This window comes from Electrophorus electricus, chromosome 4, assembly GCF_013358815.1.
Source record: "Electrophorus electricus isolate fEleEle1 chromosome 4, fEleEle1.pri, whole genome shotgun sequence".
NCBI lineage: Eukaryota > Metazoa > Chordata > Actinopteri > Gymnotiformes > Gymnotidae > Electrophorus > Electrophorus electricus.
In genome coordinates this window covers 26,218,456-26,243,181 of record NC_049538.1, presented here as the reverse complement: position 1 = coordinate 26,243,181, position 24,726 = coordinate 26,218,456, and the positions used below count along the sequence as shown (strand labels likewise).

At 39.8% G+C, this 24,726-nt stretch overlaps 4 protein-coding genes and 4 non-coding genes across 8 annotated transcripts; 7 read left to right on the top strand and 1 right to left on the bottom strand.

Moving 5' to 3' along the window:
• Positions 1-2,568: 2,568 nt before the first annotated feature.
• On the top strand, positions 2,569-7,579 carry snapc5 (small nuclear RNA activating complex, polypeptide 5). Its single transcript, XM_026999442.2, has 4 exons — positions 2,569-2,663; positions 3,376-3,491; positions 6,586-6,660; positions 6,825-7,579. Exons 2-4 carry the CDS (start codon positions 3,402-3,404, stop codon positions 6,993-6,995), a joined length of 336 nt encoding a protein of 111 aa, XP_026855243.1. The 5' UTR covers positions 2,569-2,663; positions 3,376-3,401; the 3' UTR covers positions 6,996-7,579.
• A 1,433-nt stretch (positions 7,580-9,012) lies between these two features.
• Positions 9,013-14,135, top strand: lctlb (lactase-like b). The gene is given in 12 exon segments (XM_035524936.1): positions 9,013-9,135; positions 9,224-9,244; positions 9,246-9,320; positions 9,795-9,826; positions 9,828-9,847; positions 9,951-10,092; positions 10,984-11,036; positions 11,039-11,259; positions 11,498-11,629; positions 11,632-11,826; positions 12,125-12,188; positions 14,000-14,135. Coding segments are annotated over 12 exon segments (1,170 nt in total). The 5' UTR covers positions 9,013-9,045; the 3' UTR covers positions 14,125-14,135.
• A 10-nt stretch (positions 14,136-14,145) lies between these two features.
• Positions 14,146-19,661, bottom strand: zwilch (zwilch kinetochore protein). The gene is made up of 18 exons (XM_026999481.2): positions 19,206-19,661; positions 18,893-18,932; positions 18,675-18,761; positions 18,484-18,602; positions 18,188-18,375; positions 17,996-18,075; positions 17,747-17,902; positions 17,482-17,553; positions 17,085-17,178; positions 16,955-17,007; positions 16,750-16,852; positions 16,580-16,659; positions 16,207-16,363; positions 15,465-15,493; positions 15,214-15,350; positions 15,003-15,098; positions 14,749-14,864; positions 14,146-14,531 (listed from the first exon to the last, which is right to left on the bottom strand). The coding sequence occupies exons 1-18, from the start codon at positions 19,373-19,375 to the stop codon at positions 14,440-14,442; spliced, it is 1,869 nt and encodes a 622-aa protein (XP_026855282.2). The 5' UTR covers positions 19,376-19,661; the 3' UTR covers positions 14,146-14,439.
• Positions 19,662-19,766: 105 nt separating this feature from the next.
• Positions 19,767-22,976, top strand: LOC113570826 (60S ribosomal protein L4-B-like). The gene is made up of 10 exons (XM_026999483.2): positions 19,767-19,849; positions 20,290-20,461; positions 20,639-20,745; positions 21,007-21,145; positions 21,470-21,594; positions 21,697-21,826; positions 22,020-22,176; positions 22,394-22,477; positions 22,577-22,697; positions 22,814-22,976. Exons 1-10 carry the CDS (start codon positions 19,847-19,849, stop codon positions 22,898-22,900), a joined length of 1,125 nt encoding a protein of 374 aa, XP_026855284.1. The 5' UTR covers positions 19,767-19,846; the 3' UTR covers positions 22,901-22,976.
• On the top strand, positions 20,818-20,915 carry LOC113570912. Its single transcript, XR_003409939.1, has one exon. It is a non-coding gene; the product is annotated as a small nucleolar RNA SNORD16 (small nucleolar RNA).
• On the top strand, positions 21,279-21,407 carry LOC113570908. Its single transcript, XR_003409935.1, has one exon. It is a non-coding gene; the product is annotated as a small nucleolar RNA SNORA35 (small nucleolar RNA).
• Positions 21,875-21,944, top strand: LOC113570911. Its single transcript, XR_003409938.2, has one exon. It is a non-coding gene; the product is annotated as a small nucleolar RNA SNORD18 (small nucleolar RNA).
• Positions 22,239-22,308, top strand: LOC113570909. Its single transcript, XR_003409936.1, has one exon. It is a non-coding gene; the product is annotated as a small nucleolar RNA SNORD18 (small nucleolar RNA).
• Positions 22,977-24,726: the final 1,750 nt, after the last annotated feature.

The window sequence follows — 24,726 nt, the reverse complement described above, 5'->3', positions numbered from 1 at the left end:
TGGAGGTGGGGGAGGTTGGGGAGGTGGGGGAGGTTGGCCAGGTTGGCGTTATCAGAGCTCCCCCACCTCACATCTCTTGTGCCCATCACTCAAGCCCTGTGCTAAATCATAAGACCCCTGTGACTTAAACCCGGTGACCGCACTTGAGGCTGCTGGCAGCAGACTCCCTCTGCCTGTGCCTCAACCAGGGCTCCTCTCACCTCTACTCTCTCCAAGGAGCAGCTTCTCAGGCTGCTCTGTAATCTACTTCTACACCCGAGCCGGTGCAAGCTCCTGAGATGTGCAGCAATGATGCATGACTTCACATCCCAGTTTCCCTCTTCTACATGACACCAAACAGTTTTGAATAACTAGGCTGAGAGACAACCTGGGTAGGCTTAGTGAAGCATAATTGTACAATAAATGTATAATAAACATGTAAATATACAAGAACCTGTTCAAAGTTTGATAGGAGCACAGCAAATTCTGCTGACTCTATGAAAATGTTTATGTTATAACCAAGCCATTTGTCTCAATAAATAGAATTAATTTATTATTGTCCTGTCTATCAAAACCAGTGAATATGGATGGATCAAAAATATATTAAATATGGATCAAAAGTCTCAAACACAGATATATATATATATATATATATATATATATATATATATATATATATATATATATATATATATATATATATATATATATATATATATATATATATATATATATAGGATGCACCTGAAGCTGAAGGCTGGTATGTTTTCTGTAGACCTGTGCTCTGTTCATGGTCTACAGTTGGGCTTATGGTCTCTGATTATCAACGCACACATCTGGATGGGTTTAGTCAAAGAATCCTGTAAAAGATCCCTAATGGCCGGGCTGAGCATTTCTAGAGACTGATTAAGAGTGCTTTTAGATCTGGTTTGCATCAATGCGTTCCATCTGTGATTTATTTGCGTTTTGTTTAACTAAGCTATTTTCTTAATTTTGACCTCTCCTTGTACATTGCGGGGTCTCGAGGCAGCTAGGCATTTGCGTGGTGATGCCATGCACCCAGCACGGACATTTGCTGATGTGGTCGAGTAAGAGAAGAAAAAAATCCTGTATGCAAGAGAGGCGACGGTGGATGGAATGGGGTCTTAAGCATGAGGACATCCTAAATGTGGCCTGTTCAAGTCTTTCATGTAACTAATCCCAGGCTTCAGATACAATGCATGCATGTGTAAAGTGCATAAACTCCATGCTGTATGTCCCACAAGTACAATCCTGATAAATAACTCCTAATGAATATTCCTTTCTGACCTAGGAGTGTTTCATGTTTAGAACTGAGTTTTGAAAGCGCTACAGTAGGAGGATGTTTGAATAAGCATGCAATGCCCTCTAGTGGTGCTGTTTAAGAACACACGTTTGAAAAATAAAATCTTAATTCAGAGTTATATTAACAAGCATAAAGTGTTAGTTAAAGCGGAAAAAACAATAAGAATAACATATTGCACTGAACCTAGCCATGTCCTCCCTATCCTGATCTTGGGGATCTTTATATTTTATATCGGAGACTCGCAACATAGATAACATTAATAACAATTAGTAGTAATGTTACTTCGACAAATGTTACTAATTACTAATGGCTAATTACGGATATTTCCTAATGTCATTAATGATTACAAAGGCTACCATGGTCAGGCAGGACTGACACCAGGCCATTCCAATATCTCCATATGCAGGTAAGAGAAACAGTCGGAGAGACTTGTGCTTTTTTTGGGGGGGGGGGGGGGGGGGGGGCTTTCTCTCCAGTTTAACCACAACTGGTCAGAAAACGTAAGGTAACTAGTAACTAGGGGCAGTGTTTACTAGATGTACAGCCTGATTTCAGTGAAGCTGGTTTGTTTAAATGAGTTTTCAAAGACGTTTAATTCTTAAACTTAAATAGATAAATAGGATGTAAATAAATACAATTTTAATGTTTTCAGACAGTGCCACCAAACACGAGCATTACTCTTCTCAATTTATCATCTGGTCATTGCAATGTTTAAAGTAAAGCTCTCAATGCATTCACTTATCTAAAAATGGTTTACTTACTTTTAAACATTGTTTGAAATATTTATGTAATGTAATTGATTGTATGTAATTTGTGTAGTCAGTTTGATTGTACAGGCAAATGTAATTTATTATTTAACCATTCAGTCAGCACAACTTTGAAACTAGCTAGCTTTCTTGTAGAACCTTTGTCTGCAAGTTTACTGAAAATTCCTCTGCATTTTATTATCTGTATAAAAGCTGTGACTGATTTGTTGCGGACAATACAAAAGTGAGAAGAGTTTCATCTAATATAATATTTATTTTCTTACAGGTTGTTTCTCTTCCCTTTGCAAAATCTTGCCATTTTACAAACCAACTTTTCGAAATAAAAGTCGTTGAAAACATATTTTAAATTGGCGAAACCAGTATTTCAGTGAGTAACGTTAGTGTTCTAGTATGTATTTTCGACACCCAGCTATACAGCACAATGCTATTGTCATTTTATTTATTTTTCTAGTTTACTCAATATGCTAGCCGATTTTTCCCCATAGCGCATGTGCATCACGCACGTGATGTAGCGAAAGTGCATGGAGTGCTTTGAGAAAAACTGGGGCATCTTCTCACAGTTATGCCCCCTGTACATGCTGAAGTACTACTGAGTAAGTCTGGCATCAGGTGTACGTGGTACTAGACATTTCACAGTAGCTTGCTAGCTAGTTCTTTGGTTAAAGTGAACTATAAAACTTGCTGTTTAGTGGAAGGTAAGCTGTGTTCGCCTGACGTTTGTTAGCTATGGTGGGCTAGCTGGCTAGGCTAGCTCGTTTGCCTGTCTGGTTCAGTTCGTACAAACTGTTCTCATTATGTTTGCACAAGTTTAGATTAGTTCGGGAAATCGCACACCGTTGCAAAATTGCGGGGACGCTGTTGAAGGAAAGACTTTGAAAACGAACTAGAATTTTGCATTTTCCGGGAATTAGTAATGATACATTTATTGTTGATGAGTCTGCTCAGGCACTTGGAGATACAGTTGCATGGCTTATTTAGCGAGGTGTGCTAGCTCTTTTTTTATACAGACATATAAAACAGAACTGGCAAAGAAGGTCACATATAGCTATGTTACATTTAGTTGGTCTGCCATTACGTAATGATTGAATTAGGCAGAGCTAAATTGGGCAACAGCTGAATAAAGAACAAATGTCACTGTCTCCTCTTTTAGCGTCTAACGCTTATTTCCAATGAGGAACCTGTACAGTAACATGCTAATTGTTCTTAGTAAATAAACGTATCAGGGTCATCGTTATTACTTTCCCTCATTTGTTCTAATGTATCCCTTTTAAAGTGGAATCTTCAAAAGTGCCGTTTTCTGTGCAGGAATGCAGTAATTCCTCGTATCCATCATGCTGAGTCGCTTGCAGGAGCTCAAAAAGGAAGAGGAGACTCTTCTGAAAATAAAAGTCATGCTGCAAGATCAGCTTAACAGACTGAAGGTAAGGCTTCACTATGGGGAGCCACATCCCTTTCTGTTTCTGAAAGTTGATGATCGACTTTGGCCGTTACAGGGTACAGATAAAAATAGAACAATAAACTAAAAACAAATTTAACGTTTTAATCATAAAGGCAGGTGTTGGCATGTTACTGAACAGGCTCCTTATTTGAAACAAGTGTTACATGCTAAAAGAGGAGACATTGAAATGCAGCACACAGAGTTAGGTTGAGAATCAGTTAGCAGTATGTGCTATACAAGAATCAAATATATCTGATTGTAAGCATTTTGATTTTTGAGTTTTAAAAGTAACACAGTGCACCTAATAGATTTCCAAAGAAGCCAGATGATGTATTGATCAGAAAAAAAATGTGGAATGGATTATGCTGCATAACGGACCACAAAGGGAAAATGGGGACATTGTTCAGGTCTCTGCATTGCTCCTAGATGAGTCCAACATCTTTTATGCTGGGTTCGATTCAGACAACACAGCACCCGCCATGTGTCCATGCATGGGTGGGGAGACTACCACATTGATCGCGGACTGGAGATCCCTGTCTGCAGCTGTATATTCGACTTTCTGAGAAGCAGGCCCCAGGTGGTGAAAATCAGCCTCTGCACATCAGGGCTGTTTGTTCAGCCTCCCCAAATACTCCTTGTTTGCTTATGTCTATGTTGCCTAACACAGCTCTAATATTGTCATTACAGGGTTCGTACGCAGCGTGGAAAAGTATGGAATATAATTTTAGTAATTTACAGCTCTGAATAAGTATGGAAAAAAGAGTGAAAAAAATAGTTACAAGACTTTTGTTCCTATTCACACCTATGCAGAGCTACCTCTCTGCCTGTATGTCACAGCCCGGAAAATGGCTCTGCTCCAAGTCCCTTATAAGTGTACCAAATCCAGACAGCCAAACTGGCTTGAAAGAAAATGCAGCAATATCTTTATTTGCATATATACATAGTGTCACAAATAACCAAATACTGTGCTTGTCTGAACATTTCTGGGATGCGCAGTGATAGTCATCAGAAAAGTGAAGTCTTTCTTTTCTGTGTAAGGCCTCCATATGGCTGCGTTCATCGTCATTTGCATAGACACAGTCAATAATCAAGGCTGCAGAGACAATTATTTAACTTTCAGTTAATTAACTTTTTCAACTCATTTTCAGTTCTTATATATAAGACTTAAAACACCAGGGGAAACTATGCTTATTCAATGTATTATTATTATTATTATTATTATTATTATTATGGGAAATGTAATAATTAAGGCAACATGAAAGTATGGGAAAAGTAATAGGAGTGTAGGTAGCAGTGCTTAGACTGCTTCCGCTTTTGGCAGATATGTTTTGTAGTGGAACGTTGCCCAACATTCTGTGTAGACTGGACACCATTTTCTGTGCACAGCTGGCCAAAGAGCATCTGTTCAAAGATCTGTGGGGAACTGTCCAAAAGGTTCTCCTGTTGGCCCCGAAAGAGGGTTTTCTGTTAATAAGAACATCACTGTCGCTACCATAAAGGATAGAACCTTGTTAGTAGACCACCTGCAACATGTGGGTGAGGTAGCTAATGTAGGGATGACCAAAGAACTACTTCAGTCTGCTGACTTTGAAAGACATAACATGAGTACCATTATGAGGAAGAGGGAGAACACACAGTAAAAAGAGAAACAGCACAAAATAAGGTGGACCAAATCGGGTGAAGAGGAGAAAACTTCCGACCAACAAATGCATTTCGAGTTCAGGTGAACTTGCAGCTGAAGACACCACAGACGAGATCTATGCTTGCAAAATTAATGCTCTCAAGAAAATTCTAAAAGATAAAGAAATAGAGTTAATTAAATATGACAAACACAGTGGAAAAAAATAAATAAATGAAATGAAGAACCCATAAGCCATGGCAGTACAGGTCAGGTGTGTGTGTGGGGTGGGGGAGGGTGTTCCTCTTTAGTCCCACAGTGGTTCATACAGCACTTTGTATTTTTAGAGAGCAACTAAGGTTTGAGGGTAAAAATAAGTAATTATTATTTGAATTTGTTTATAGTAATTTGTTAAACAGTGTTTACAAATGTTTTTTTTAATATTTTACTACATCTAAAAGCCAGTCAAGCAAAGTTCTCTGGTACGTGAACATTTCTTTGGTTACTGGAGTGGTTGAAGGAATACAATTGAATACAGTCATACAAAAACTAAATAACATTGCAGTTTTAGGGTTTGGCACCTTTTGTACAAGCTACAGTACCTACCTACAATCTTATCTGACATTTATTTGACAATATATTAGTAAACATATTCTGAATGTAACATGTTAATATTTTGGATTTTGAATTTATTTACCTTAGAAACATCTAGCTATTTGTCCTGGTATGTCAAATATGAGCATGGAACATGGCTGCATGCACCACTCGGCTTACGAACAGGTTTTTAAGAACAATCTTTTAAATAATGGTGTGTGTTTACACACAACATTAGTTGTGTGTGTGTGTGTGTGTGTATATACACACACACACACACACACACACACACAACTAATGTTGCTGAGGTGACCTGTATTTCTTGTCCCACACATTATTATACAGTTGACCCTGAATTAACTTGCATATGACTAATAAACTGAACTTAAAATTGTTAATTGTGTCAAAGGGAACAGCTTCAGAAACCATAACAACTTGTGTCAAATATAGACGGACAGTGGTGTAACACTGGGATGGCTGGATGACAGGAGAATTGACAAACACCAGAAAAATGTGGCCTCAAGTTGCTGTATAATTGAATGTGTCTCTGTGTTCTTGAAGGTTTTCAGCACGGCTGTTATTTAGAAACCACTTGTACCTAAGGCCAGCGCACTAAGATGCATTACCTGATGTAAGGAGCACCTGTGTTTCCACCACCTTGCCTCAAGAACAAGAAAAATGTCCTGCTAAACTTAGTACAGAACAACTAGATCTGTCCTAAAGGAAAAGTGCTACGTTTTTTAAGTCTGTATACTGCTGTGTTTTGACTCACCCACCCCCTCAACCTCTTTCTTTGTTTACCTTGCTTAAATAGTATATAGTAGTATAAATATAATAATAGTATATAATGTCTTGTTTTCACCAGTTTGAAGAAGGGGCTCTGAAGTCAATGATTAATGGCCAGTCTGAGGAGAGCCCAACTGATCCGGCTCCTCCTGAGGTAACCAGCATAAAGCAGTTTACACAGATGCATGAGTGTGCCATTTCTGGGAAACACCCAGTTCATTAGATGAAAAATTGTACTTTGGAAATGTGGGGACATTTTTGTGAGCATAGCGTCTGCTTTTAAGTGACCGCTCCTCCTGACTGATGGTTTCTCCACAGGTTGAAGTCAACCCAGACAACGAGAGTGAAATTAACCAAACTAAACTAGTACTGGGTGCTCCCAATGACTATGAAATGGAAGAGGAAGAGGAGGAGGATGATGACGAAGAGGATGAGGATGATCTCGACATGGTTCATGAGGATTATGAGGAGGAAGAGGATGACTACTGAATTTACATTTGAATAGCAAATAGCACATTTGCTGTTTAGGTGTGTAACATCCAAAATGGCATGTCGAAAGATATATATTGATAGCTTGTACCTGTTTCTCCTTTTATCCAAGAATGGCACTGTGTTGTATTATTTATTGGTGCAAGACATCTTTAGAACCAACCAGAAACTTGTGTAGCAAGCACAGAAGACATCTTTTGGTACTGTACACTAGACTAAGCCTACACTGTTATTTTTTGTAGGTTTAAGGCTGCTCAAACATTGTATTTCCTTAGGCATATTTAGAAATCTGTAGCCTATGTTTCAGATGGCAGTGTGTTAAAGGGTGAATGTACTGTTGTAAAGCTGTTGTTTAATGGTGACTTTATAGTATTTGTATTTAAGTTTTGGACATTTTGGAGTATGTTTTATTGTAATTGGAAAGACAGATGGAATGAATGCATGTGTAGATGTGGATGTAATGCATGTGCATGGAGCATTTCCTGATGAGCCAGTAATGTACAATAATGTTTGTACTTCGTTAATATTGTAAAAGTTCAGCATAATTCAATTATGTAAGCACAATACAGAAGTTGAGGCCCCTTTCTGGAGTATGTTTTCATTCTCGTTCATGAATAAACACCTTATATAAGGATGAACATAAGAATAGTGTTTGTGTATAGTACAACTACAACTTTGGAGATGTATCAATATTGCACAAGTAAACAGTAAATACATGGGTTGAAATGCTTTTACATAGTTGGGCTATAGCAGGATGTGAGCTTGAGTTCTTGATTTGTACACTCTGTTACTGAGGTTAGTTTTAAAGTAAACCTTGTACTAGAATCTGAACTGCTGCATTTGCAATGATGGGTTAGTAAAACCTGATATTCACCTCTTCAACAGTTCAGCATTTTTTAAGCAAGACAACCTACAACAATGTAATGCACCTCACTAAAACACAGACTGCTGTCGTGTGCTGTGAAAGGTGGTGTCATGGTATCAACAATGGCTCTTCTGCATATAGGTACATACTGTATGTGTGAAAAGACCTAAGGACACAGAATTATCAGACTGATAGACTGTGAATGTTTGGATGACTTCTGGTCAGTGCTAAATGTAAATAATGAAGGAGTTATTGCATCAAATACACATCTAAAAAAATTCTTGCATGTATGAGCCATGAGGACTTAAATATTGGCTTTCTGTAAAAACCAAGTTTGGATTCCTCAAATATCTAAACAATAGAGGATGTATTACATCCTATAAACAAGTTATTATACCTAAAACAAAGATTTGGATGTTGTATCTGTTTAACAAAATCACCCAAAATGGGTTATATATGTTGTGTTTGCTACTATTAAATACTTTGCTTACAGAGTGAAACCCTGGTTTGTAAGAGATGTGCTCACCCCTGCAAAATAAGAGCCTGATCCATCACCAGGGAGGGATTTAGGTCTACAATGGGGTCATGAGACCTGCTCTGTAAAATTCTGTGATACAGAAGCTTCCAGCCTGGACAGCAGGCATTGCTAAGTAAACCTTGTACTAGAATCTGAACTGCTGCATTTGCATTGATGGGTTAGTAAAACCTGATAAGTCCTGTGAGCCAAGTTACTGGATCTCATTGGATTCTGTGCATTTCAAGTGTTCTCTGAAATTTACTCTGGATACCTGTGAAAGGTTTGATTACAAACAGCTCAGCAGTGGTGGGGCTTGAACTAGCAACCATCTGATTACAAGTCAAGTACATTAACCACTGAGCTACCACTACCCACTTTAGGGCAGTAAGTAGACAGTAGGTTTCTTTCGGATTTAACTAAAGAATCTGTCAGAAGGTTTGGTAAGTAGATGTGACCCCTCAACATGAGCTGTCCCCATTCACAGGATTTTCGTGGGGTGCTGGACATCAGTCTGTGAAATGGCTTACTGTCTTTGCCATACGTACATTTTTTTTTTCATATTCATAATGGGATAAAATGTTCCAAAAATAAATGTCAGTTACTTTGGTGCTGATGTTTGGTTTTGATAGGTTTTGCAGGAGAAATACAGAGGGTGGCAGAACCACAGCATGGTTCATTACTTTAATGGCTTTGCGAGCCTTTGCTTTGAGAGATTTGGAAACTGTGTGAAACACTGGATAACGTTTAGTAACCCGTGGGTATGGCTCTTAAATTAACTGCACATAAAAGATGCATGTTACAGGATTATGTTACTCTGCTGAAATGTAATGATCGCTTGTGTGTTAGTCAGTGGCAGTAGAGGGATATAAAAAAAGGAGAACATGCTCCTGGCCTGAAGCACAGAGGCACTGCGGCCTACAGGGCCGCCCACAACATTATCAAGGTGAGACAACACATCCCTGTCCACATTGTTACATTTGCATTTGTGACATTTAGCAGATACTCTTATCCAGAGTAACTTTACAAAATTGCTGTAGTTTTCTATTCAGAAAAGTATGCTTAGCTACCCCAAATAGGTAAGTCCAGAAATACCCTTAAACTGGGATATTGCCAGAAACAAGTGTCAGTTCTGAAACCTAGATGGAAAGTAATGCGATAAAATGTTATAGCATACAAGGCAGTTTGAGTGTTATCACTAGCACTCAAATTGAATGCTATAAACAAGATGTAAAATCTTCAAGTACAAATATAAAATCTGCTTTTAAGTACATGATTAGTTTACAATTTAAATGATATTCATAGATATGATTTGCAATATAACAGTAACATTACTAGTGAGAACATAAAAGATCAATACAATACACTGTATGAATAATGTTTGATTCAGTTAGTAACAATTTGGTATTATCATCACCAGGCACATGCCAAGGTTTGGCATAAATATAAATCAGTGGCAAAGCAAACAAAATGGTAATTAGCTTCAACCTAAAGCTTTCTCCTTGACTTTTTATACTGTCAGTAATTTGTAAGTCATTTGAAAACATGCTGATCTGAGCTTCTGCCCTTCCTGCAGGTGTGGTGGGCATCTCTCTGTCTGGAGACTGGGGAGAGCCAGTGGACATCACTAGCAAGAAGGACATAGAAGCAGCTGAGAGATATGTCCAGTTCTACACGGGCTTCCACAGAGACTACCCTCAAGTCATGAAGGACTTCATAGTTTTTTATATATATATATATATATATATATATATATATATATATATATATATAAAAAAATAGATAGATAGATAGATAGATAGATAGATAAAATAAATAATTACATTTTAAAAAAGATTCATAACCTAGTAATAAACTTCTACTAAAGTCTTAATTCCAATTCTAGCAGTCATGTTACAGCAATTACCATACCATTATATTAACTCAGAAATATAAACAAAATTAGATACTTTTTAGTCAAAACAAGACCTTCAGGAACACATTTATTTCTAGTAGAGGTGATTACTCTCATGGATTCCTTATCAGACTACCTAAAATAAAAAAATAAAAAACAAGTACAGCTGCCAGTGTTCTTGAATAAAGCAAGAACAAATCCTTAGTTTGGCTCACAGTGTTACAAAACTAACTGCCCTTATCTATAAATCACTATATGGTTTAGGTCCAACATCTGATATGCTCCATCAATATGATCACTTGGAACTCATAAGTCATGCCTTAGGGGAACACTTAGCTTCTATGCTGCTCTTAGATGGAACAATGAGTGCCCTGATGTTAGCCCTTTTATACTGAAAACCTGCCAGTTTCATCAAGGTTTTGGTTAGGCCTAGGGCTGTCAGCTAAAGTATTGCACTGCCATTCTGTCTTGAGCCCATATTTCTTATTTGTTTAATAATTTTATGTATTTTATTGTTTTGGGTTTTTTTTTTTTTACTTTAGATTTCAGTTTTTATACTTTTCATTTGCAAAGTACCTTGATTTGCTATGAAATATACAATGTTATGAAATATGCAATATTAATTAACTTGCTTTTCCCTGCCTTGCCATTTTACAGAGATTAATGAGGAGGAATTCAGTTCTAATTCAGAAGATATTTGATTTCTTTCTGTCCCAGGGAGGAAGAGCAGTGAGCAGGACCTGGGAGCATCTCGCCTGCCAACCTTCTCTGCTCAGAAAAGAATTACATTAAGGGCACCTGTGGCTTCCTGGGGGTGGGACACTTCACTACGCGCTACATCACCCAGAAGACCTTCCTCCCAGGCCAAACCAACACCTACTTTACTGATCGACACTTGGCAGAGCTGGTGGGCCCCCGCTGGCCTGATCCTGGCTCTCAGTGGCACTACTCTGTGCCGTGGGGCTTTCACTGCATGCTCAGCTTTATCAAGGTGTAGAATGGTTTAGCCCCGTCCTCCTTACTGCTGGGATCTTTATGGAGATCCATACTCACCAAATCAATTGTCCTGCCAATCCAGACACCTTCTACATTCTATATGTAGCTCCCTTTTGTTTGCCATTTTCTTACAGTGCTAAAATAGACTGCATTATGAAACCAAAAACTACAGTCAAAATAATGGCACAATGACAGGTGTTCATGTTCAGTTTTGTATTTGGTTACTTCTGTAGACTCAGTATGGGAATCCAAAGATCTATATCACTGAAAATGGAGTCTCTGAGATGATGATGTGCACAGAACTGTGTGATGATTGGAGGATACAGTATTACAAGGACTACATCAACGAGATGCTTAAAGGCAAGGCCCTGGCCAAGTGGCTGTGAAGGGCTACACGGCCTGGTCTCTGCTGGATATGTGTGAATGGGACGAAGGCTACTACGAAAGCTCAGGCCTGTACTATGTGGACTTCAGGAATAAGAATAAATCACACTACCCTAAAGCCTCTGTTCAGTACTACAAACGCATCATCAACTCCAGTGGATTCCCTAACCAACGAGAGGTACTAGCACAGGCTTCCTCTGTTCTGGTGGAGCAGATCACTTAGAGCTCAGAATGCATTCCCTATAAACTGGATGCAAGTAACTGCAAAGGTTTACTTCCTAAAGACCTTTATTGCAAATACATATGACTCACGAGATTTAATACACAATAGCCATTTTGACCCTCCAGTGCTGACTTCATAGACAGATGAATAAGTACAATTACTGTATTACTGAACGCCTAATGGGCTGTCTAGCATGTTTGGTTCATATGCCCACAGCGGGACTGAAGGATGTGCTCTCAATGGTCGTTGACAGGTTGAAAACTGGAGGAGAGAAGCCACAGAGACATGTACAAGCAGCAACCAGATTCCGGCTGCAGGTCAGTACCTCTCCACAAGCCTATTGTCACATACGATCAGAGGACAATAATGACGAGCAGAACAAAACAAAAAGCAAAAATCATTTAAGCAATATAGAAAGCAGAATTGATTAATATTGATTGTTGCCAATTTCTCTTCATTTTCCATGTAGTCATTTATGTTAGCAGGGGACAGCCACGCAAAGCAAAAGGACTGAGAGACTGACATACGTGTTGTGGGGGGACGGGGCCACGCAGAGTATTGTAAGACTCTCAAGAAGGGGTTTTTGTTGGTTTGTTTTGTTAGCCCCTCCAGCTACACAGTTAGATCCAAGCAAAATAAGGACTTTGCAAAGATGTCAAAGGTTTGCTTGGTACATGATGAAATTTAGGCACTAGGGTACACGTCAGAGTAAATATGTTCTTTTTGGCTTGGCAAGCTTCTTGCGTTATCTTGGAAAGCCTCAAAAGAACTCTGTGTGGTCCACTCACATGAATGTGGTGTCTGAGCCAGCCCACACTTGGCCTTCCCATGGATGTGGGAGGCCAGAATGTCTAGCAGTCCAGGCCAGCTTCACAAACCACTTGATACTGAGCTGAGCAACTTTAAGTTGGACAGCAATGTTAAATCTCATCAATCTTTCTATATGAAGTTGGTACTTGCCGTAGGGGAGAAAGAAAAAAAAAAAAATCAATAAATAACTGAACCAAAAGTGAACTGAGCAAAAAACTGCTTTGCTCTGGCTTTAACTGTAAGCAAGAGCTCTTTGGGGAATATTCTGATGGCTGTGGCCCAGTCGTAAACCTGCTCCTGTCAAGAGAGCTTTACTCAACTTCAGGCAGTCATTTATGTATAGTAAGGTTACTTCCTGGATACTACTGTTACTCTCCATGAAATGCCCATCACCTATGGACTTATGAGACAATGTTAGTTATGGTAACAGTACTGGCACATGGCAGACATTCTTTATGAATGGGTCATAAAAACACTAGAGGTGTAGTGTTCCAGGAAAGGCTAATCTAAGACTGTTGTGAAATTCTCTCTGCTGTTATATAACTATATACTGTTATATAACTACTGTTATCTCTCTATTGGACAGAGGTACTGTATCTCTCAAAGGATTAAAGTGTCCTGATTCCACCCTACGGTCATTTTTCTTTTCATTAGAGGAACAGCAGAGAACAGCTGCCAGTATTCTCAGACTTATTTATTGTAAGCCATCACACATACTTGTAACAGAACCAGCTGATGGGCATCTGACTAAAAAGCACAAACTGAGTGCACAGCCTTATAAAGGCATATCTCAAGCTAAGCTAACATTTTTCTGATAGTCCATAAAGGTAGAATCAGCAGTTTTATCAAAAATTAGACAAAAAGGTAGCCGTTTTTTTTTTGTTTTTTTTTTAACTGAACAGCAAAACAACCTCAGCTTCTGTTCAGACTTTCTTCTAAAGCTATGTGCATACATAACTGCCAGGTAAGTAGTAATGCATTCTTATCTTAGGGGTCGTACACTAAGATAGTGGTCGTACAAATTTGTTTTCCGCTCCAGTTACAGTGCCAATGGTAGGCACAGGAAATAGATTTTACCTCTGAGAATTTATTTTATTGACAGCTACCAGAATGTGAAGCGAGCGTCACCAAATATTACAAAAAGTGCTCTGGCATAAAATTACTGACCCTACCTTTAACAGTGTGTGCTTTCATAACAGTTTGAATTTGAAAAGCTACAGACTCTAAATGATCTGTTTTGAATAAGTTGTGCCAGAGTAAACTGGTTTGCTATGGTAATGATATTGTAATGCTGCTTTATTGTGCATGTGTGTAACAGATCCCTTGACTAGCCACATGGAGATGGTAACGGAGATTGTGCTCCCCACCATTTGTGTCCTCTGTATTCTGATGATGGCAGTTGTTTTAATGCTCCTCTTTACAAGATGCAACGAGCATGTCTGACCTCATAGAGATTACCAAATAATGAAAGCACAGGCATGCAGGAGCTCGGCAGCGTTTACCCATACCTATAGGAACCTGAATTATACATTCGCTCTAGATTCATTTGAGATAATTCAAAAGTTGTTGCTTTGTAAATGCTTGAAGTTTAGCTTTACAACCATTTCTATGATTTCATCATAGTGGAATACTGAACATATACAAATAACATTAAGATACAATACCAAATATTGTAACTAAAATGCTAATTATTGCATATACAATTTCCTTATTACAAACAAATCAGTGTACAGACAATTTTTTTAATTGACAGACCTCTTAACCAAAGCTGGCCAGGCTACAGCACACCATAGTTCTGAAATAAGCAGTCTTCTCATTCTCTGTACTCAATGACTCTTCCAGTGGTGGATCTAAAAGGCATCAGTCAAAATGAGTGACCCACCCCTTTCAAATATACAAGGTTTACATCAGGTGGACATCTAGAACATTTAAATCTATAGAATTTAGCAGATGCTCTTGTCCAGAGCAGCTTGCAGGCGTATTATTCCAGTGAAGGAATAAAGAACAAAATTAGACATACTGTAGGTTCCCGGGAGCCATATGCATAAAGAAGGTGTAGGGCTTCACCTGAGTCAAAGGTGACGTGATCCACCAGAGGCCTATCACTGAGATGAAATGTGGTCTTGACCTCTCGTGACCCCTGGCCGCTGGACACCACTACTCCCCAGGAAGATGGCTGCTCCCTTAAAAAAAAAAAAAAAAAGGAGAGAGAAATCCCACATGCGTAATGTGATTCACCATGTAAAATATTCGATTTTACTAAACAGCGCACACCTTTCACTTTTGGAAACCAAGCCATAATAGATTATGCATATTCTTACGTCTGATAGAAGTGGCTGATGAGAGCAGGTTTGATTTGCATTTCAAATATATGCTCTTCATCATAAGGTGCTGTTTTGTAGTACTGCAAGCATGACCTAGATTAAAACACACACACCACAGTTGACATAAATCTGATATTACTAATAAATACTTAAAGAAAAAAAGTTGACAGCACAAGCAGGTAAATGACGATGTGAACAAGTGACTGACTGAGTGAAGAAAAAGAGGCGCTCGTGTGGAAGGCTGAGAAAGCTACTGCAGGTGCCCAGGATCTCCAGCAGGTGGTGCAGTTTCCTCAGTCTCATCACCTGCTCCTGCAGGTCCACCTCGCTGCTCAAGTAGTAACTCTGAACATCATCAATCATGCAAAAATACAGCACAGTGACTGTCAAAGCCCTGCTGTTCACATTATACGCTCACCGATAGATGCTACCACAGATATCCAAAGGTGAAGAACTCACCAGATGGTTGAGAGTTGTCAGCTCCTTCCCTGGCAAAGGCAAAAAAACACAACCAAGTTTTTATTTGTAATGTTTGATAGCTCTACATAAAACGGAGCTCCCACTTCTATAGCTACTCATAACATGAATTCACTGATCGACACTTGGCAGAGCTGGTGGGCCCCCGCTGGCCTGATCCTGGCTCTCAGTGGCACTACTCCGTGCCGTGGGGCTTTCACTGCATGCTCAGCTTTATCAAGGTGTAGAATGGTTTAGCCCCGTCCTCCTTACTGCTGGGATCTTTATGGAGATCCATACTCACCAAATCAATTGTCCTGCCAATCCAGACACCTTCTACATTCTATATGTAGCTCCCTTTTGTTTGCCATTTTCTTACAGTGCTAAAATAGACTGCATTATGAAACCAAAAACTACAGTCAAAATAATGGCACAATGACAGGTGTTCATGTTCAGTTTTGGATATTTGGTTACTTTTGCAAAGGCTAAAAGCATGTATATGTAATGTTAGATAGCTCTACATAAAATGGAGCTCCAACTTCTATAGCTTCTCATAACATGAATTTCAATTATCGACTCACTCAGAAAATAATTATGAAACGCATACTTTAGACTGTGTTAGCCATTATAAAAAATAAATTTAAAAAACAGCCCACATTAGGTCTTCTCTGTTATACCAGCAAACCAAAGATCCCAAAAAAGCCCTTAAAATTGCCCAAGCTGATAGACTAATGAGTCTCATTACCGACAAGGTAGTTGATGTAATCTTTCCGCATTTTGTCTAGGCCCAGCTCCAGCAGCATGATGGCGGGGGTGTGACCTGCGAGGAGCACCGGCTCCACCTGGTGCTGGTATGACTTCACTATCAGTTCACTCAGAGAACTGCTGCTGTCCCTGTGGACCTGCACGCACGCACGCACGTGAACACACTTTACACTGCAACCAATTCTTTAAATGTCCATGAAGGAGAGCATGGAGTCACACTCAGAAAGGATCTTGGTTTTTGTGGGCCCATTTTTAAAAGGGGAGTGAAAAAAGGCCAGAAAGCACTTCCACAGTCATAACATTTCTACCATTTACAACAAATATCAAATTACACAGACATCCAATGTACATACCCAAGGTTTAATCTGACCAAATCGCACAGCTTTAATGACTAAATTCAGAGAGTCTGTTATGTCTTGATATGATGTCACACCTGCCAAAAGAAAGACATGGGTTGTGTAAAGGATTTGAAAATCATCACTTCTGCTTTTTCTCAGAACTAATAAATCTAAATCAAACTCACTCTTCCTCATCTTCTCCCAGAGATGTTCTGTAAAATCCAGGTCTCCTCTCTCAATTTGCATGGTGTTGAAACCTATTACTGAGTCTGTTTTAGTCTTCTGGTTCTATTTCAATCAGATCAGATTAGATTAGATAAAATTAACCACGAAGGCCACGGTGGCCTTCCACTTAATACATAAACTGCAGACTTAGATTTCAATTATTACCTCAGATCCTTTTAAAGTCTGGCCTGGAACTGCATTTGCAATGTTCTCTAGCTCTGCAGGGAAAAGACCAAGAGCATTAACCTCTAAGGGATAATGTTCTGGTTAACTCTACACCGATGTCAAAGTTTACCCTCAATAAGCGATCTGGTCAAGTCCACTGCAGACTGCGTCACCAGCGGCTCCAACCACTCAATCTCCCCAGTCCTTAAGCCTTCGGCCAGAGTCTGAAAGAAAGAAAAAATGGCTGTTAGTCACAAACATGGATGACAGTGGGCCAGTTCTGTAGAACAAATGATTGTACTGCATTGACAGAGACAGGCAAACACTATCAATATGCACTGACCCCACTCACAAACTAATACAGCACCTGAACGAAACAGGTCCACTGAGTACATAACACTTCATTAAGATGCCGTAAAGGTTATGGTAATGTTAGCTTTCAGCAACAACCTGGCAGAGGCTAAGGCACACTTTACATGCATTTACAATAACATTTTATTCCAATGGCCTGTCTGGGTCACACATACCAATAGGAATTCTAGCTCTCTGTAGGTCTGAAACATTGGGCTCCTGATATCTCCAGCTGCCACTTTGATATGCTGCACACAGCAAGAAAAGATAAATAAAAGCAAACCATAAATTGAAGCCCTGTCAGCATGTGGTAATGATGACTACAAACAATGACAATTAGGCAAAATCAAGCAAGAAAAAAAAAAAAAAAAAGAGTGACAGTCAACAAAAACAACAAATGGTCAGGTCTCAGGTCAAATATAGCACAATAAATACATTTACCAAAGTGACTGCAGATGATAGAGGAGGGGTCTCCAGCATCTTCTCTACGTCGTTCCATCTGAAGCTGGCCGTTACGCTGCTCTGAGAGTCAATAACAATGCTCTCCTCCTTCACTGAGCAGAAGAGATTGTACTCAGCCCAGCCTTTTGTCAACACCTACAGGAGACAGTCACATAAACATAAAACACATGGCAATGGCTGGGAACTTTAGCCCTTATTGAAGAAAACGAAAACACTGCGATATATTACAGTCGAGGAATGGAGTCTGTTCTGATGTTCTTGCTTGAGTTTATCCATCGTGATACAAGAGGCTGCATCCACTGCTGCGCCTGAATGAAACATGACTCGAAAAGTAAGCAAGACCTCAGGAAGCAAACCTGAATACCTGAGATGTCAACACGTTTCTCCTGCAATGCTCTCAACATTAAGGTCTAGCACTACCTTTGCAACTGACTGAATAGAGCTTTACAGCTGTAGCTTTGCTGCCAGCATAGACTGTCTCCGACCCCAACCAGGAAGTGCCAGCAGGGTCCTGCATGTCACAGCGTATCCAGAGAGGGTGTAGGACATGTGCCCCCACCTGGGACATGTTGGGGTTCTGACACATGGTGTACCATGACAGCAGCTGCCTGTTCAGCGAGAGGAACATGTGCAGCCTTTAAATAAACTCAAAGTCTAGTTAAATTAAAAGTCAAGTGCTTCAACAAATATATAAATTAACTAAAACTGTCTTTCACCGTGCTCTGTTGATCGTGAGTGGGAGTGGCCCGATGTCTTGCTGCTGCAGTTTAACAGGCACTCCTTCGAAACTGGTTTCTTCTGTGCTTTCTGAATCCTCACGCCCAGTTTGCGGTGGCTTTACAAAATATACCATTTAGTAATTAAGAAATCGAAAATGTACATTTTTACATTGTTCATGGTATCGTACCATTTTTTCACAGATGAAGACAGGCTGGATTCCTTCAGTTATACTGAGCAGAGGTTCATCTGTGCGTTTTGATATTCTAATATCCTCCTGTAATACCAGGAAAGTCATAAAATAATTGCTCTGCATAATAAGACAAATCATTACAAATAAACGCATTAACCTTATTCTCTTTAACAAGCAGAAGAGGTTTCACATATATTTAGACTATTCAGTTCTACCTGATGGAACCAGTCATCTTTGGAGGCATCCTGGCATAACCTGGTACAGAAATACAACAACGTATTAATGAAAATTATTACTTAAGCAACAGTGTTTTACATAACAACACATCCAATTTTTCGTAATGTCAGTTAGCTAACTAGCTAGTTAGGTGTGCCAATTTAAAACTAATTAATAACTAATTTAACTAATTAACTAATTAATAACTAATAACCAAACTAGGTTAAATTGCAACTTAAACTGCTAGTTAGCTAACGCTAGTTTGTTTGGAGCAAAACTACAAAAGAAACAACATTCAGTAAAACCACTTACTTTAGAAACTGAATGAAGCCGTTCGCTTCAGAAATGATCGTAGTTCTCATTCCAGTTATCTCACAATAACTGCGTTTATAAAGACTGTGCTTATAAAGTCTGAAGAATTTAATCACCAGGGAAAATATTTCTTTTGCCCGCCGTATTACGTCAACAAGGTCATAAGCCATTAGTTCCCACCCATAGTAATACGTTATACAGCATTTTTTTTTTCTGATGTGGTAAAATATTTTATTATAACTTAAAATTAGATGTTTTAAGTAAATACTTTAGTTTCGTAGCTAACTAAATACATTATATAAATAATAGGCGGAATTGCGGAAAGTAGTCCGGCCGACACGTCTTTCATCCGCTAGTCCGCCTGAAGGGTACATAGACCCCAACATGAATATTCATTTTTTCTGATTTTCAGCTAAAGAGCGCTTTTTTCTTTTAATTTCAGGTTATGTATTATCATCTTATGACAACATTGCATATAAATTCCAAGCACACAACATAAAGCTGATGGATTAGGCTGCGGGCGGAAGTGATCCGTTGTCGGATGTATATGATAATGTAGTTGTGCGGCAGTCTTCCTTTTCTTCCGTGGCCGCCATTGAGTGTGGAGCGTGGTTCCTGGCGAGCCGTGAATTCTTTTAAGTATGGTAAGTGTAAGTTCTGTTCTTGTGTGATTTGGAGTATGAAAGTAACGTTATAGTGTGACTATTAGGATTCTATTGCGCAAGTGAAACTTGTACGGAGTGTTGTGGGAGATGAAACGTATTGTAAGGCCGGGAGACGGGAGCCATTTTGGAAATTTGAAGGGTTTTACCAAACTACACGTGTGACTAATTGGCGCTTACTGGCTAGCTAAGTTAGTTGCGTTTGTATTCTGGTAGTATGTTGGGTTAGTTTAATATGTCAGTCAACATCATTATTCTGAGAATGTAGCTGTCCATGTTTTCGAACGCAGTTTCTTGACTCTAGCGAGCCTAGAGTCAAGGAGTGATGGAGTGATGACGATAATGGTGACTGAGCGCAAAAAAATGAACCTAAGCGATTGTTGATCATAGAATAAAAATCTGCTTTAATTTTCCCTTTTCAGGCTTGTGCCCGACCATTAATTTCGGTCTATTCCGAGAAGGGTGAGACTTCAGGCAAAAATGTGGTTTTGCCTGCCGTATTCAGGGCCCCCATTCGCCCAGATATTGTGAACTTCGTGCATACCAACATGCGCAAAAACAAGCGTCAGCCGTATGCCGTCAGCGAATTGGCAGGTAAGTTTTCATCTGAACTATCAGGAAGTGTTATCTGGTCCTGTTTTAATCATTGTCTCTTAAGATACTACCATGTAGCAAACTTTGATAGGGCAATGTTTCCATACCTAGTATAATTGTTTTGCTTGCCTTGTATCTTTGGGGTGCTGGAAAGTTAAATGGAGTTTTCTTTACCAGGTCACCAGACCAGTGCCGAGTCCTGGGGCACAGGCCGTGCTGTGGCCCGTATTCCCAGAGTGCGTGGTGGCGGTACGCACCGCTCTGGCCAGGGTGCCTTTGGAAACGTATCCTTGTCATGGTGTGGTGTGAAACCATGTAAAATATGACACCATAGAAACGTGTATGGCACGGACACTTGCAGTGATGGTGTAATTTGCGTCTTACGCTGCGCACAGCGACAGTTGCCTGCTGTCACATGCTGGCGCTGACGGCTGACGAATGCCAAGTCTGAGCAGGTATAGGGGAAGCCCAAGAAACTGGTTCTTGTTCGCGTAGTGTTGTGCCCATCCTCTAGTGCAGTGAATTGGCCCTTGACCGGAGTGTAGATGTGCCGTGGTGGTCGCATGTTTGCCCCCACTAAGACCTGGCGCCGTTGGCACAGAAGGATCAATGTCACCCAGAAGCGCTATGCCATCTGTTCTGCCCTGGCTGCCTCTGCCCTCCCTGCCCTGGTCATGGCCAAAGGTGAGCAAGAGATTGTGGTGAGATTAACTAACTTTAAAATGAGATTCAGTCATTTGTCTATTTACTATTAATTAATAGTCAGTCTTTTTGGAAAGTGTTCTCATAAGGCCCTGGATTCTGAAATGCAGCATAATTGCACTGTTGACTGAGTGGGTTGCCATTACTTGGTATCCTTCCATCATTTGGGTGCTAGATAAGCCTCAGTTAGCAGAAGGGCCGGGCCACATGACTGGTGCTTCCCTTTCGAAGGCTGAGAACAAATCTAAAATGTTCTAATTGTTCCTTTTTATAGTAAGGCATGAACTTGTTGCAAATGTTGTATAGGTCACCGCATTGAGGAGATTCCTGAGGTCCCACTTGTCGTTGATGACAAAGTTGAGGGATACAAAAAGACCAAGGAGGCAGTGCTTCTGCTGAAGAAACTCAAGGCATGGAATGACATCAAGAAGGTAACGCGTTTGTTCAGTTTTGTAGGATTGTTGGTGCGTGTGGTCAGATTTGTTGTACCTCAGTTTTCAGTACCACTCATTGTTGCATAAATTGATCAACAGGTTTACGCCTCTCAACGCATGCGTGCCGGCAAGGGTAAAATGAGAAACCGTAGACGTATACAGCGTAAGGGGCCATGCATCATCTTCAACGAAGACAGTGGTGTCACGAAAGCCTTCAGAAATATCCCAGGTATGGTGGGAAATAATTTGTGAGTTTTAACCATTCAGGTCATCCACCATGCTGTGATGAATTTCACTTCTGGTCCGTGTTTATGAACCATGTGATCTATAGTGGAAGTGCTGAGGTAGCAGGCTCGAGGAATCGAGACCAACATGTCTGCTGTGGAAACTTGAATTACTTAATATTTTCTTTTTGCCATTAGGTGTCACACTCCAGCGAGTGAGCAAACTGGACCTCCTGAAACTAGCCCCTGGTGGTCACATCGGCCGTTTTTGCATCTGGACTGAGAGTGCATTCCGCAAACTGGATGATCTGTACGGCACCTGGCGCAAACCATCCACCCTCAAGGTGGACTACAAGTGAGTTTTCCATCTCAGTTGGGGTGTTGGTTCCAAAGACCCAGCACATGTCCCTTTCTCCGCTACAGTGATGAGCTTCCACTTCTGGTCCGTGTTTATGAGCACCATGACTTGTTAAGAAGTTCTGAGTCAGTTTGGGCTTCAGTTGCTGTCATGAGTCACTTCAGTTTAGCTCTCAGTGGTTCATTTCTTTTAATACATTTGTCTGTCCTCTTAGTTTGCCAATGCATAAAATGACCAACACAGACCTGGCCAGAATCCTGCAGAGTGAGGAAATACATAAGGCACTTCATGCTCCCACGTAAGTATTCGCACACATGATGCTGCATAATTCTTGTTGGGTACTGGTGACTGAGATCAGTGAGCTGTTTGCCCACATCTTGGCAATTGGCTTTTGTAGTAGAAAGATCGAGCGCAGAGTGCTGAAGAAGAACCCTCTGAAGAACCTGCGAATAATGATGAAGCTCAACCCTTATGCCAAGACTGCGCGCCGCCGTGCCATCCTTCAGCACAAACCAGAGGTGGGTGTTCAGTCTCAACGAGCACGATGCACTTTCCCCCCCTGTTGACCAAACCTTGTACTAAATACACCTTATTATGAATTAATCCAAGTCAGTGACATGCTTCCTCTTTCCAGATCAAAGCTAAAATGCTGAAGCCCAAGAGGAAGGTAAAGAGGGTTAAGAAGGCCAAGAAGCCAGCAGCAGTTCCAGCGACTCAGTAGAGCTCTGATCACATGCTTGCAGTGTGCAGTCCTCATAGTGGTTCCCAACAATAAACCTTTACCTGGAAAGTGAAAATTGTCTGGACCAGTCTTATGCGCTATAATAATTTCTTCACGTTTTCCTTTGAGAGCCTTACAGTTGAACATCTGTCTGCAAGGTGAATGTGTGTTTCTGATTAAACTTTGATGCAGTTTAATGTAACAAAGTGAGAAATCAAAGTTGTGGGGAGAATTTATATTGTTTTATCCAAATTTTATAGGACCGGTTTTAAATGCGAAAAATCACATCAAGTCCTGACGATGCAGAAAATGTCCATTTGTTGTGTAGTGGTTCAGTTCTTGGGGCTGTACAGTTAAAAAATGAGTAAAGCTCAATTCTTATGATGGCTTTTGTTTTTATACACAAATGCGTTGAATACTGCACATTCTATTCCAAATCAAAACATTAGTTGAGATTAATAATTTACAGAAAGTGAAAATGGAATATTAGGCTGTTCAAAAAATGCTATGCGCCTTTTTCATAACAAACTAACATTTACTGTAAAGTGAAGTGCTTTTAATATTTAACTTTTCTGTGCCTCACTAAATACTTGGTTGTATAACCACTATTTCTGAGACCTGCTTCACATTTTACATTTACAGCATTTAGCTGATGCTTTTATCCAAAGCAACTTAAAATTATGACTGAGTACATCTTGAGCAATTAAGGGTTTGCTTGGGCCCTAAATGGCAACTTCGCAGTGCTATGGCTTGAACCAGCAACTTTCCAATTACAAGTCAACTACCTTAACCACCAGGATTGTACTACATTCCAAAATTCATCTGCATTTATTGGTTTTGCCTCAGAAATGGAATTTTTCATGTCATTCCACAAGTTTTCTTTTGTATTAAGGTCTGCAAGTTTGGCTGACCACTCCCTAACAGTCTTGTTTGTCAGGAACCAAGATGTTGCATGTTTACTTGGGTGTTCAGGGTCATTGTCTTGCTGAAACATGCATTTCAAGGGAATTTCCTCTTTGGCTTAAGGCATCATGATCTCTTCAAGTATTTTGATGTATTTAAACTGATCCAGGATGCCTGGTATGCAATTAATAGGTTTGGCACTGCAGGATGAGAAACATCCTCATATGATGCTTGTGTTACCATGATTCACTGTTCACAGTGTACTGTGGCTTGAATTCAGTGTTTGGGGGCTGTCTGACAAACTGAAAAGTTTTGCTTTCATCGGTCCACAAAATGTTGCACCATTTCTCTTTAGGCCAGTCGATGTGTTTTTTTGGCAAATTATAAGCTTATAAGCACATGCTGTTTTTGTAACAATAGGACTTTGCAATGGCTCCTTTCTGTCAGCTTGGCTTCACATAGGTGCCTTCTAATTGTTACAATATTCACAGGTAACTTGAGAGCTTCTTTGATCTCCCAGGAGCTGATCATTAGCTGAGTGTTTGTGATTTTGGCTATTCTTTCATCCATTTGAATGGTAGTTTTCCATTTTCTTCCATGTCTGTCTGCTTTTGGTTGCCATTTTAAAGCATTTGAGATCATTTTCTGCACTTGTTTGTTTTCCCCTCTCCAATCAACTTTTTAATCAAAGTACTCTGTTCTGTACAAGAACAACATGTGGGATGACCTAGTTTACTTTTTTTTTTTTTTTTAAGAGAAAAATGCTCTAACCAGTATGCACATCTGCTGCTTTCATCCTTTAACAAGGGCCACCTGTTTGACACCTGTTGTTTTACAGAAGGAACGACCTCACTAATTGAACTTCATGCCCCTTTTAGTTTATTATTCAATTACACAGAATCAGCAGCATGCAAGTCATGACT

What these genes read in the sequence shown, in the direction of transcription:
- snapc5 (XM_026999442.2), top strand. Translation starts at nt 3,402, where the DNA reads ATGCTGAGTCGCTTGCAGGAGCTCAAAAAGGAAGAGGAGACTCTTCTG. An exon ending in ATCAGCTTAACAGACTGAAG is followed by an intron (nt 3,492 to 6,585) that starts GTAAGGCTTCAC and finishes TGTTTTCACCAG; the next exon opens with TTTGAAGAAGGGGCTCTGAA. An exon ending in CTGATCCGGCTCCTCCTGAG is followed by an intron (nt 6,661 to 6,824) that starts GTAACCAGCATA and finishes GTTTCTCCACAG; the next exon opens with GTTGAAGTCAACCCAGACAA.
- zwilch (XM_026999481.2), bottom strand. Translation starts at nt 19,375, where the DNA reads ATGGCTTATGACCTTGTTGACGTAATACGGCGGGCAAAAGAAATATTT. An exon ending in CTATTCAGTCAGTTGCAAAG is followed by an intron (nt 18,076 to 18,187) that starts GTAGTGCTAGAC and finishes TGTTTCATTCAG; the next exon opens with GCGCAGCAGTGGATGCAGCC. An exon ending in TGACAACTCTCAACCATCTG is followed by an intron (nt 15,351 to 15,464) that starts GTGAGTTCTTCA and finishes GATGATGTTCAG; the next exon opens with AGTTACTACTTGAGCAGCGA.
- LOC113570826 (XM_026999483.2), top strand. An exon ending in TGCCCTGGTCATGGCCAAAG is followed by an intron (nt 21,146 to 21,469) that starts GTGAGCAAGAGA and finishes AATGTTGTATAG; the next exon opens with GTCACCGCATTGAGGAGATT. An exon ending in TCCTTCAGCACAAACCAGAG is followed by an intron (nt 22,698 to 22,813) that starts GTGGGTGTTCAG and finishes TCCTCTTTCCAG; the next exon opens with ATCAAAGCTAAAATGCTGAA.